Source organism: Homalodisca vitripennis, chromosome 4, assembly GCF_021130785.1.
Source record: "Homalodisca vitripennis isolate AUS2020 chromosome 4, UT_GWSS_2.1, whole genome shotgun sequence".
NCBI classification, from domain to species: Eukaryota; Metazoa; Arthropoda; class Insecta; order Hemiptera; family Cicadellidae; genus Homalodisca; species Homalodisca vitripennis.
Window position 1 is genome coordinate 124502293 of NC_060210.1, and position 15096 is coordinate 124517388.

General features: G+C 33.3%; 1 protein-coding gene across 9 annotated transcripts in view; it reads right to left on the reverse strand.

Annotated features, from left to right (window-relative positions):
* The window catches only part of LOC124360103 (syntaxin-binding protein 5), a 698891-nt gene that overhangs the window by 265351 nt on the left and 418444 nt on the right, over positions 1-15096 (reverse strand). For all 9 annotated transcript variants that reach the window (XM_046813426.1, XM_046813425.1, XM_046813422.1 and 6 more), the window contains exon 2: positions 3758-3855. In XM_046813426.1, coding sequence (XP_046669382.1) covers positions 3758-3855 — 98 coding nt within the window. The remainder of the gene's footprint in view (positions 1-3757; positions 3856-15096) is intronic.

Below are 15096 nucleotides of genomic sequence, written 5' to 3' on the forward strand. Positions count from 1 at the left end.
TCGGCCGTTTGTATCTAAGCCAGATTCAAGTCCCAAATATCCTACTTTAAATTACTGTAATTCCTCGTTGTTGAACAATATTTTCTACTTCTCTTATTTGAACTTATATTGAAAGGAAAAGATTTTTACAATACCTAAATTTAAACTACATTGAACCACCTTTAACATGAGTCAGAAGTATTGGTAACAACGCCCACCACATCGTCTCTTCTTTTTTTATGCTTGCTTACAAAGTTGCTTCCATTTATGTTCTTAGCCACGTAAAAAAATAGTTTGTAAAATGCCGATTCTACGTTAAGAAGTTATTGTTGTAGATTTATGATTTCCCAGAGATCATATAAAACCTGTTTAGTAACAATTTAAACTACAATAAGCTTAGTTCTGAAGACTCTATTTATAAACACAGTTAAAAGACTTACAGAAGCACCTAGTATAGCAATAAACACGAAAATAAAACACAGGAAAGCGTACTTGGAGTGGGAAAGCAAAATATTTATACAGAAACAATTTGGTACAAATTTCGTAGTTAAGAAGACAATCGTGGAAATACGATTGAGGATAAAACAAGAACGTTTATAGCTCGTACATCGTAAATTAGATTCAAACACCGAGCACGTGGGGTTTCCACTTTATTATGCATGAATTCCATCCACTTCTGTTTCATTAGAGATTCAACGCATTGTTACTATCGAGCTTATGTGCAACTGGAGTGTTCGATTACAAAAACGATGGGAGTAACATTAATCCTGCAGTTTTGTTTCGCAATTAGAATGTATTTAAAAATAAAACTGAAATATTATACAATATCAATCACAACACCAATGTTATGCAAATACTGTTTATTTAAATGGTCGTTATAAACAGTGTGATTATGATAAGGGTGCGTTTAGACTGTTGAATAACGAATTTCATTTGGATTAATAAACAATATAGCTTGTTTCCGGCACTGGAAACTTCCATAGAAGTAATAACATTTCATTAATATACTTACATTTACCATACCTCTTGGAAAATACAATTTGAAATATTGCACCTTTTCCTCTCATTTCAAATCAAATACATTTTACAGAATCTCAAATTAACATTATTAGTAAGAAGAAAAGTAAACAAAGCATTCTTTCTAATAAACCAAACAATTTAGGACAGTAGTGACCTATGACCTAAGAAAAGGTATTGATCAATGTCTCCGACTAAGTGTAATATGTTTACATAATTAAATTTACGTTATGTATTCAAATTCTGTATTTAATTATAGTTATTAATATTGCTTAGTTCATAAGTGAAATATTACTGCTTATGTGTTATTACTCACGTTATTACTGGCTTTCTCATTATTATTTAATGCCAATTTCGCTGCATGTGTATGTACTAATTAAGCTTATGATTAAATGTTAGGTGTTTTTATTCTCTTTTATTATTTAATAGTTCATCCAATTTTATAAAACGTTGGATGCATGTAATTAATTAAACCTCATATTTTTTCTAATTACCATTAATTTAATTTGGAAGAGTAGAGGGATCTAGAGGGAGTATTTAAAAAAAGAAAAGATTGTACTCTTTTAAACATTTTTAAGATCTACTAACGCCATTGGTCCTGTTATGTAATTTTTTTTATAATTATTATTTTGATCAAAGTGATTTTGACATTACATCTTATTGATGGCGTAATTTACTGAGTTTCGAAAATATCATTCACATAATAATATTGACAAGAAACAATGTTCGAAATCTGGAACTTTTATTTTATTATATTTAATAGTATTTGACTATAAACCACTGGTAAAATGCAAACAACTAAATAACTTGAGAAAATAGCGATACGAATATGTTACGCTTCGGTCACTTTACTGGTAATCCTGTAAACTTGCGGCAAACTTGCCGCATTCGGTCGGCAAGTTTACTGGAATGGAAGGAATATGTTCGCGGTAGACAGGAAGTGAGGGGAGTTAACAAACTTACTATCTCCCCGTAAGCTGCGTCTACTTTCTACCGGACTCTACAGTGAAACGTATGTCTACACTATTGGTTTCACATTTCTAATAATATGTAGTGTGCAAGCTGCAGTGATGTTTAGAAACAAGTGTTTCTGGAAAACATTTACATCATTGAAAAGAAACGTTTTCAAATATTGTATCAATCTAAAAAGACATAAACACTATTAATTAAATTTATTATTTACCTTATATCGAATAAATATTACGTTTTAGAAATACATATCTCTAATATATTTAAAAGATGTACGAGGGGTAGAAGTATGTGCTCGTAGATCTAAGGGGCAGGAATCAGTTATTCCGGTACTTTAGAGATTTTGTAACTAAATCGGCTACTTTTCGTAATTAATTTTGTTTTTTAGGCGCGGATAAGAAAATTTTGGCTATATTTAAAGAAATTCGAGGGTTGGTTTTGTATTATATATAATATATAATTAAAATGAAAAATGTTATAAAAATTGTTAAAAACATATATGTTCTGTGATATTTATCCAGAGTTTGTCGTCCTTTTCTTTTGTTAAACTAATTTATAAACTGTGATTTATTGTGTCACTTATTCAATTAAAAAGAACGAAACTAACAATCAACGTCTAAATTTGTTGGCAAGGTTTCCATTGTGTCCCACCAAGAAACAATTAAGCCTACTCTCAACAATAAAGTTTATAATAAAATGGTTGAAGTTTACTGGTTAAATGTTTATAAACCAGTTCCTTAGTTTGGTGAAAGAGCACTGATCGACTCCGGGTTTAATAGGTTCAATTAGAAGGGTATTTTACTAATCTGAGCCGATGTCATGACCATCCTCTAAGTTATTCATTTTTGGTAATTACGGATAATAAACATACGGACGTTTTCGGTGTATAGAAAACTCACCCACAACAATATATTCATCCAGAAACTTCGCTTACAACATTTGGTTGAACAATAACTTGAAAAAAAACGCATTTTCACCATTGTATTCTTCATGTAACCACGATTTTGAATGTTATAGAAATTTCTTTCACGAGTACACAAAGTAAGCTACTGTACTTTAAAATTAATTACATCTATTAAGATTATGTAAAGATCTTACCTGTATCGGAGATCAACATCTGTTGTCCACGGTTGGCCATCGATGTGGAAAGGGAGATAGATGTATCAAGGACTTAAGAGAGATGCAATTGCAATCACGGTTCGGTGTACTCGTATTTGGGAGTTTGTACGCGATTTTAATAACTGCCAATAATCGATACAGTGAACTGCCGATATTAACATTCATCGATATCACTGTCAAGAATACAATGGAAATACAAATAATGTTTATTATTAGCCATTGTTGACAGGAATATTTACTCAACGATTCAACATTATCGCTCAATATTCGTTGAGTGCAATGTGTTGTTTATCCGCTCCTCACGCCGTAGCAAAATACACGTGTTATTAAAAACGTGTAGTTTGTAATTTAAATGAAGCATCGTACTTCAAACAAGCCGTATACTTAATATATTTGAGTTTTTACATGTTATTTTATAGAACGATGCAATACGTTGTAATTTTGGGATTGGATACTTCTGGATACTACAAAAGATTGATTTTATGACAAAGTACTAAAAATTTAGTAGAAGTTTAGAAGGTATATAATATTTTTAACTATGTTACATTGGACATTCTCTATAGTTTTACGCCACATTTTATCAATGCCCTATTCAATGTTAGTCGTATATCGGATGTGTATGGGTTCTAGCGCTCTTCTTATGTTTCTTATATTCGTTGTTGTAAAAGGATACAGTCTAAGGGAGCCAGCCTTGGTGCCGATGGCCAGCAGGTGTTGTATGGGGTCGAACGCCACCGCCGTGGGTTGATACGGGAACCCATGCCTGAAGGTCTGTAACATAAGAAAAAACTTGTCAGTAAATAGTACATAGAGGATACCGGAGTCAAAACTATTTCAAAATAGTCCTTCCGGCTCAGTCGGAAGAAGCAGGTAGATTGTAGGTTGATACGGGAACCCATGCCTGAAGGTCTGTAACATAAGAAAAAACTTGTCAGTAAATAGTACATAGAGGATACCGGAGTCAAAAGTATTTCAAAATAGTCCTTCCGGCTCAGTCGGAAGAAGCAGGTAGATTGTAGGTTGATACGGGAACCCATGCCTGAAGGTCTGTAACATAAGAAAAAACTTGTCAGTAAATAGTACATAGAGGATACAGGAGTCAAAAGTATTTCAAAATAGTCCTTCCGGCTCAGTCGGAAGAAGCAGGTAGATTGTAAAGAAAAGATGTATTATTTTACCACGCAAAGTTAGGGCTAAGAAGACCTCTCTAACAATTAACCTGGGGACCAATGACTTAGAGGTGACTTCCGAACCGTCTCCAACAGCAGGGCAGGCGGCTGCTTGCAAGGACAGGATCGCTCAGCGGTAACCCATCCAAGCAGCAGCCACGCTCAACTTTGCTTGATCCGATTATCTTGCAATAACCGCCACACTACGCCATTGGCTAGATTGTGAGACAAATGAAATAATAATTTATTTTCAAAACATTTTCGTGTACTCGAAAATTGTTATAATATTTATTATCGTTAGGATATAAACTTTTTTAGGATACATGCATACTAGAACACTCTTTCTATAGCTTCAAAAAAAACCGGAGTTTTAAATTCCTGGATAGTCAATTTGTGGAATTCTTGTCTTTTATTTGACATTTTGTTTACTACTTGTGGGTTTTCCAACGAACTCAAATTGTCTTTCGATTTGTTTGGTAATTTATGTTGAACTCTAAATTGCGAATTGAGTATAGATTTGTTTCTCTGAAACTATTTGTAATTTTATTCATAGATAGCTGTTCATATATGACTTTATATAAGGCCATACGTAACGTATGTAGTGGAAAAATATGTTATCATTAAAGTATATCATGTAATTTAATAATATTAGGTTATAATACAAGGAAATATGTACCTTGATAAAATGGATATAATTATGTTATCGATGTACGGTAAAAGAAGGAGATAATGCAAAACAAGGTTTGATGACTACGAATGGTAGATATAAATATATAAAACTGAGGAAGTTTGGAGGAGATGCTGTCGCGAAAACTGATCACTTGGGCCAACTGTTTACAGACAAATAGTAAGAATTCTGGACAAGTTACAGAATGAGAATTCACAAATCCATAATGTTCAATACGTGTGCGCGAGCATATTTATTCAAAATTCTTCTTTAACTAAAACACCACATGAGATATTCTTTCCATTATAGTTGTAATGAAACTGCTGGAAGGTATTTAGGATGTTTGAGGCAATTACCCACTTTGAATTTCCGACTAAATACACAAAACTGAGAAAACCGGAATATGCCAGAAATACCGAAATTGTACACTGGAACAAATATCATCACATTTCAAAAGTGTTTCCGAAGTGAATCTGTTCAACCAAAACGAGCTTCCAAGTTAGAACAACATTGTTTAGGTAAATCTGAACCGATAACTGAGCTTTCAAGTTGAAGCTACATTGTTGAAATATGTGTTACGTAATAAGTTTCAAGTTTGATACATATTGTTACGGTAAATTTGTGCTGATAAACGAGCTTCCAAGTTCGAGCCATATTGTTGAAGTATGTGTCACGTAATAAGTTGCCAATTCGAAACATATTGTTACGGTAAACAGGTAATCTCACTAGAACAACGTTTACTAAGCAATCCACCGGCCTACAAGGGACCTAGATACATGCCTCAGTTAGACATAGGTTTAGACTGTTTGAAGTAAATAGTTGAAGTGGAACATGTGTTCGACAAGTTAACAGGGGCAGTAAATGTTTGAGGTTTAAAGTATTTGACATTTGAATTCATAACACTGGTTTCTTTTGAAAAAGGAGAGGATAAAATTGAAAGAAATGGCGATTTGAAATACCGATACAGGTTTTAATAAAACTAGTGAAGAAAAGACCATTTTGTAAAGAAAATCACAATTATATTTACAATTTTATTACTCGTGATTGTTAGAAAAAAGCCATCACAATGGCGGAACCATTATAGCTTTTCAACAAGTAATTAACTTTTCACAATCAACATGCTTTTGAAAGCATTGGGATGTATTGGACTGTACATATTCGGATTATGTTCAATGATAAATCTGACTTTATTAGTGAAAAATCCAACGACAAATATAAATTCTTACATCACATTGTACAGCTTAATGTTAACTATTGACACTTTAATTATCAACCAAGTTTTTATGTCATGTAATTTTAAAATACAGACTAGCTCGGCCAGTGTGTCTAAGAGGTAAAACGTTCCACCGCTGTTGACGAAATGACCCGTCGCTTCGCTTGAGCTGTTGACACAAAGTAATTGTTTCTTCAAAGTAAAATGTGATAAATTTATATAAACACGCAGCAATAGCGCAGCATGAAACAAATTTCTCTAAAACTTTGTTAACTTCAAGAATACGATTTGAATGCAAAACATAATACACCGATATAATGAAATATCGAAAGATCCACCAGAACGTGACGACAGTCTTTAAAAAAGTTATTGTAACGTTTTCCTTGATTAATGATTTTAAACTCTAGACCCTAAAACTAGTAGAGTGTTTCCTTGAATCAAGAGGAACCTGTATCAAGTTTCAATTCTCTAGGACATTACTATCAAGAGTTATCACACATACAGGCAGGCAGACGGTCAGACGGAGAGGCAAGCGTACAAAAACATAATTTTAAGAAGAACCTGTCGCTATAAGGTCCACTAATATAATTTTTTATATTTAAAATGACTTGCCATCGTTAACACAGAGAAACATTTATTAAATAAAAATGAATGACGACTCGATATATATAGCGACATTTTAATGTGGAAGAGACACAAGAAGACAGGAAAACGAGAAACAAAAACAACATGGCCCTCGTTACACATTCATGTCGTGAACTTTGAGCAGTAATAAACGCTACGGAGGAAACGAGGCTAACTTTGTGCTCAGCTCGCGCGTTACTTCCATTTTGTAAGAGACGTTAATGAGCTATAATCCACTTTTAAACGTTTAGTTTCACAAACCATTACGAGATAGTGAGGTCGATATTGCGTTAAAAATACTAAAGAAGTCTTATCAGACATAACGGGTACGTTGTAGTGGTATCAGCAACGTCATGCTGAAACACCTTATATTGCTTCAGGATCAAGTACAGTGAGTGTGTTTGACTGCACCAATAGGTGATCCCCTATACGTCACTGTTGCATAACTCTCTAGGGATTTGTAGACAGGGTGGCCATGTATTAGTGAAAAGTGTAGAATAAAAGTTAGTACAAGTATAGTTGGTTCCATATTGTACTCTGGGGTTCATCTCCTGATTTTGAAAAAGTTTTCATAGCCCAAAAAGCAGTTCTGAGAGCAATGGTTGGTGCAAATTTGAGAGAGAGCTGCCGACCGCTATTTAAAAATTTAAAATGCTCACACTACTAATACAAAAATAAGAATAATCATAATACTAGACATAAAAATCTTCTTGCCTTTCCGATTAATAAAACTTTTTTATTTGAAAAAAGTCTACTATATATGGGAATTACCTTATATATTTGTGTACGGGCTGCTTGCAAGGACAAGATCGCTTAGCGGTCACCCATCCAAGCAGCAGCCACGCTCGGCGTTGCTGAATCCGTGATCTTGCGATAACAGCCGTATCCGCTACAACGTGCTATTGGCCACAGCGCTGCACTATTATTAGGGTTTTCATTACAATTTAACATATTAGCATTAATATAAAAACAATTTCAAGTGTTATTTTTTTAATTAACAATTTAACAATGAAGCTCAAAAGGTAAAATACCAAAATATCTGACACGGCTAGTATGAATTAAGATCTGCTATGCTGAGTTGTACTTTTACTTTTAATTCTTGTTATTAAATAATGTCATTTATGTTTTCCTGTCACTTGTCACACGGTTAGTATAAGTAAATTATTGAGATATTCATCCTCGTTGTAATGAGACAAATTGAGTCAACAGATGTTAGACAGAAACTAACAATTATAATCAACTTTCACAGTCGAGTTTTAGGGCACGGGGAGGTATCGTGGTTGGCTGAAGTTAATCAATCAACGCCCAGTATGACCACACATAGCTCATTATACCTTCTTCGATTGTAAATAATTATTTACATAATACATACATAATTTTCGTTCTGAATTATTGCAAATGTTTCTCTTATTATGTTTTGCTCAGAATGTGCTATTAAATAATCTAATAACACATGTCAATCATGGGAGGTCAGGCCAGTTGTATGTCAGAACCACAAGGATGGTGGTAAGCTTCTGATATCCCTGCTTAAAATCCTAAATTCTATCCCTTTTCTAACTAAAGGTGACATCCAAAAAGAGTCTATTTTTTAATTTAACAATGTTCAAAGTGACTATATTGCGTAACGTAATTTATACACAGACATTAGTTCGACATATATATGTCTGTATATTTAATAACATATGAAAGTAGGCTGAATTATAATATAGGAGTTTTTCAACACTGCATAATTATCAAATTATGTTAGCTATTCAGCTTGTAAACCATGTTGATGGAGCGGCAAACTGTTAAACAGAGGGAATCGTCAAGTCGGCTTGATTGTCGGTATGTGGCTATAGCGTACTCTACTCATTAGTTCGACATATATATGTCTGTATATTTAATAACATATGAAAGTAGGCTGAATTATAATATAGGAGTTTTTCAACACTGCATAATTATCAAATTATGTTAGCTATTCAGCTTGTAAACCATGTCGATGGAGCGGCAAACTGTTAAACAGAGGGAATCGTCAAGTCGGCTTGATTGTCGGTATGTGGCTATAGCGTACTCTACTCATAGTTCGACATATATATGTCTGTATATTTAATAACATATGAAAGTAGGCTGAATTATAATATAGGAGTTTTTCAACACTGCATAATTATCAAATTATGTTAGCTATTCAGCTTGTAAACCATGTTGATGGAGCGGCAAACTGTTAAACAGAGGGAATCGTCAAGTCGGCTTGATTGTCGGTATGTGGCTATAGCGTACTCTACTCATTAGTTCGACATATATATGTCTGTATATTTAATAACATATGAAAGTAGGCTGAATTATAATATAGGAGTTTTTCAACACTGCATAATTATCAAATTATGTTAGCTATTCAGCTTGTAAACCATGTTGATGGAGCGGCAAACTGTTAAACAGAGGGAATCGTCAAGTCGGCTTGATTGTCGGTATGTGGCTATAGCGTACTCTACTCATTAGTTCGACATATATATGTCTGTATATTTAATAACATATGAAAGTAGGCTGAATTATAATATAGGAGTTTTTCAACACTGCATAATTATCAAATTATGTTAGCTATTCAGCTTGTAAACCATGTTGATGGAGCGGCAAACTGTTAAACAGAGGGAATCGTCAAGTCGGCTTGATTGTCGGTATGTGGCTATAGCGTACTCTACTCATTAGTTCGACATATATATGTCTGTATATTTAATAACATATGAAAGTAGGCTGAATTATAATATAGGAGTTTTTCAACACTGCATAATTATCAAATTATGTTAGCTATTCAGCTTGTAAACCATGTTGATGGAGCGGCAAACTGTTAAACAGAGGGAATCGTCAAGTCGGCTTGATTGTCGGTATGTGGCTATAGCGTACTCTACTCATTAGTTCGACATATATATGTCTGTATATTTAATAACATATGAAAGTAGGCTGAATTATAATATAGGAGTTTTTCAACACTGCATAATTATCAAATTATGTTAGCTATTCAGCTTGTAAACCATGTTGATGGAGCGGCAAACTGTTAAACAGAGGGAATCGTCAAGTCGGCTTGATTGTCGGTATGTGGCTATAGCGTACTCTACTCATTAGTTCGACATATATATGTCTGTATATTTAATAACATATGAAAGTAGGCTGAATTATAATATAGGAGTTTTTCAACACTGCATAATTATCAAATTATGTTAGCTATTCAGCTTGTAAACCATGTTGATGGAGCGGCAAACTGTTAAACAGAGGGAATCGTCAAGTCGGCTTGATTGTCGGTATGTGGCTATAGCGTACTCTACTCATTAGTTCGACATATATATGTCTGTATATTTAATAACATATGAAAGTAGGCTGAATTATAATATAGGAGTTTTTCAACACTGCATAATTATCAAATTATGTTAGCTATTCAGCTTGTAAACCATGTTGATGGAGCGGCAAACTGTTAAACAGAGGGAATCGTCAAGTCGGCTTGATTGTCGGTATGTGGCTATAGCGTACTCTACTCATTAGTTCGACATATATATGTCTGTATATTTAATAACATATGAAAGTAGGCTGAATTATAATATAGGAGTTTTTCAACACTGCATAATTATCAAATTATGTTAGCTATTCAGCTTGTAAACCATGTTGATGGAGCGGCAAACTGTTAAACAGAGGGAATCGTCAAGTCGGCTTGATTGTCGGTATGTGGCTATAGCGTACTCTACTCATTAGTTCGACATATATATGTCTGTATATTTAATAACATATGAAAGTAGGCTGAATTATAATATAGGAGTTTTTCAACACTGCATAATTATCAAATTATGTTAGCTATTCAGCTTGTAAACCATGTTGATGGAGCGGCAAACTGTTAAACAGAGGGAATCGTCAAGTCGGCTTGATTGTCGGTATGTGGCTATAGCGTACTCTACTCATTAGTTCGACATATATATGTCTGTATATTTAATAACATATGAAAGTAGGCTGAATTATAATATAGGAGTTTTTCAACACTGCATAATTATCAAATTATGTTAGCTATTCAGCTTGTAAACCATGTTGATGGAGCGGCAAACTGTTAAACAGAGGGAATCGTCAAGTCGGCTTGATTGTCGGTATGTGGCTATAGCGTACTCTACTCATTAGTTCGACATATATATGTCTGTATATTTAATAACATATGAAAGTAGGCTGAATTATAATATAGGAGTTTTTCAACACTGCATAATTATCAAATTATGTTAGCTATTCAGCTTGTAAACCATGTTGATGGAGCGGCAAACTGTTAAACAGAGGGAATCGTCAAGTCGGCTTGATTGTCGGTATGTGGCTATAGCGTACTCTACTCATAGTTCATTGTTAAATTGGCGTTTGCACAGCAAAAATCCTTTTTGGTGATTATTGTACGTGTGACTCTCATCGACGAAGTGCAGAATTCCTCCTGAGCATAGACTGTCTATTGTAAGGAAAATCGACTGGTCAAATTAGACGATATCGGGCTAGCATCCAACAGAGTCATCCCAAAGGTAAATTCGTCGTGTGCACATATTTGCACCGTAAGTCGTAGCGTCTGATAGTAGACCATGCAAGATTAAATTATTACAGACCCTTCATGTTGGTGACAAAGTAACTTTGTGATTTCATTCTCGGTAGTGGAACAGAAGATGACATTTTGCAACGAAATTCGTTTATATCAAAGGTTACCTTTGCCGGATACTGCACAGAAACACTCACTAACTGTATGTTTTATTTTACCTTGTTCGACATCACAACGTCACTGTCAAAGACTCAAATTTAAAAAACGTCAGCAGCAAGACTGTCACGAAGTACGTGTGAGAATAAAATGTATTTCTCCGCCGACCGGCGCAGTTAATTATACATACTATCTAATTTAGGTCTAATATAAACACAACTTTTAATGTAATCCTAATAATATCATGAATGAAAAAGTGCCTTTGTATGTTTTATGTTTGTTTTTGACAATGGAAGGATTGTGATGGAAACAGGATTTTTCCTGTTAATTTCCTGTTTTTCCGGATAATTCCATCGTTCAGTGATACAAAAACTCAGTTACACTACGTTTAGAGATCTCCAATGTGATATCTTCTTCAATTAAATAACTAGCCTGACACATAATTACAAACTAGCTTAAAAGCCAGAAATCGCTACCACCATGTTGTCAACTTCACTAACTCTAAAAATACACTTAATAATAAACAAAACACAACACTAATTATTACCACCAGAATACAGGTCACAATAGGTCTTCATTCGCTGACCAACCACCTACGACTGACTGCCTATTTTTGTTCGTTTTGATTTCACGCGTAAACTATTCAAAACAATTTTACTGACATATAACAAAAACTTTTCTATGTTTATGTATTGCGAATATCAAAATGGGCTCTTTCAGTTCACCAGTCCTTTCGTGTAATAAATTTCAGCAACATCATTGAATTTGAGATCGTACTTCAGAAACCCGAAATGAAATCAATACTAATGCTCCTTAAAGAAAGAAGGAATATAGGCCATTTTTTATTTTGACAGTCCCTCTGGGCCACGCTCCTCTCATATAAGTAGCGAAAAATCTCATCTTGGTCTCTGAAGTTGCGAAATATTAACTGAAAGAGCCTGTTACATGTAATCAACTATTCTGTGTAAACATTAATTTATGACTGCACAGCCATATGTTGAATTAATTTAACCAATATTTTAATGATAATATTTGTCTCATAATCCAAATTTTACTGACACTAAACTCTTACTGTCGTACAGAGAATAAACAATACTCAGGCAGGAAAATTAAAAGTAATAAAAGTATACATTTAACTGTAAGTTTTTAGAAAATATTAAGTATTGGATATAAAAGACAAAATTATCATCTAACTTGCAGTATACAAAGACTGTTATAAAACCCATTTCAGTTGACAGAATCCGTTTCTCAAACCGTAGTAAATTACAATGTCGTTAATATACACTTTTTGGCAGGGTTTCTTAATTGTGGCAACATGGCAAACTCAACATTGGTGTCGGAAATATAATTAAGTCGAACCAGAAGTACTCATACACATGTAAAACCTAATAAATTGCGTGCAAAGCCTTAAGTCACTGCCAGTATTCCAATAATTTGTGGCAATGTTTCTACTGAACGTTTTGTATTTTAGTATTAAAAAAAACTTATACACATAAACATTCTAAATTGTGTACTCAGCTGACATTAAAACGTTACATCACTGCGTCCATATTGTGAAATTGTTTTCTTATCCCCCCCCCCCCCATCACTGTTGGACGACAAGAGCCGAACTGAGTGAATACAATACGATGGTAAGAGAAATATTGGATCAAGATATGCTCAGATGAGTTTGAGAATTGTGGCAGACATTGTGCAGGCAATGGGAAGCATATTGAGCACCAATATAGATTTGGTTTATCCTATATGTGTTTGGTTCTCTTTTTTGGTAATATTATAACAACAAAACTGCCATTTTGTCCAATAAAAGGTTTTCAATTACTCATCTTCGTACTTTTATATTTATAGAAGACACAACAATACGGTCAATCATTATAAATAATTTGCCGTTATATTGTAAATGTTATAGCTACGAACCCTTATACCAAGGTGCTGAAATATTAAAAAGTATATTTACAATTACCTAACCAAATTGTCAAAAATATCGTAACCTCCACCAGCATTGTTTTCTATTTTTATTAGACAGTCAGTCCACTTTTATGAAATAAATTGGTTAAAATTTGTTTCCTTCCGATCCTGTAATTATTTTAGACCTATAATACAATTCTGGAGACGTGGGCAACAGAAAAAAAAGGACAAAGAAAAGGACGGTATTTAATTTAAATATTTCATGTCAGTTCCTTGGCTAGAATGCACGGTTATGTTTCTGTTATGTTTTATGCTATGTTACGTTTTTAGATATTTATTTTTGTTAATCATTTATATTTTTATATGCAAGTTAAAATTTGTTGTTCTAGTCGCGTTGCATTGTTGTTACCGTAAAGTTTTTTTATATCTATATACTGTGTTGTACAATGTAGCAACTTAATAGCAACTGCATGTCTTCTTCAAACTTGCAAATTTGTATAATTTATAAGTTAGCGTATTTATTAATTAATATTTATGTAAGTATTGTCGTTTTGCTAAATTGTATTTTGCATGTACTTATTGTAATCATTTGTAGAAATGGTTGCTGCTGTTGCAAATAAATAAATAAATAAGGAATACTGTAGGAGAGCAAATATCAGTTGTAAGTTTACAACCTACAGACACATCAACGCTCCCATATTATAAGAAATAAGATAAATTTAATGAAACAAAAGCTTGTAAGACCTATAATAACCAACTAATATTTTAACGTAGTAACGATATAAGGAAAATAACCAAATTATAATTTTGTCTTCAATAACAATGCAACAAATCTGATTTGCATGAGTACTCTCGCCAAGCTACGGCGCAGTTTGCAGTACGAACACCCAATTAAGCGGTAGTTTGCAGGTTGTTATAAGTTCAAGCTTTATGTAACGACAAGGCTATCACACAAACACACGCTTACGCGAATTTAACAGTACGTAAAATTCGTTAAAGCATGTGTGTTGTCAGTGTGAGTAATCAAAGCATTTGAATAGAGTTGAGTTAGAATATAGTGATAAGTTCAAAGCTTAACAAAGAGTAGTGAAAATCCTTCGTCTCCGAAAGAACTGACGTAACACCAATATTATAATAATGAATTAGTCTAAGTATTAAGCTATGATTTCAAATATGAGGTGTTGAGGTATGCCAAGAATAAAAGAATACCGCTCATACAATGTAGTATGAGTTAAACTTTATATAACTAATAATGCTGCATATTATATTCAGAGTATGAGATGATACAAGAGACACATGAGGGGTTTTTATATAAGAAAAAAAAACTATACGGTATTCAGAGTATGAGATATGAAGACGTATAGTATAAAAGAATTATATGTGTCAGTGTGTGAGATTATGAGATAATATTATTTACACATAGGGAAATCTATACAAGAATCGTTAATACTCTTTATTTAACTTACGTGTACTAGTAGTGTAATTCCGTTGGAAGAATAAATAAATAATTAAAACTAAAGTAAACGAAAATAAATGACCATGTTCGACATAGTGTAAATAATTTAATATTCAGCGCCAAATTAAATAGCTAAGTATTGCACAATATTTAATTTGCATAAATTTATAAAATCATCTTTAATCACGAAAAGAAATACGTGATTTTAAAGCATACGGAGACACAATTTATAATTTCTCATAATAAATAATAACAACGTATATAAAACAGCTAATAGCTTTTTCTGTTACGTAAATAAGT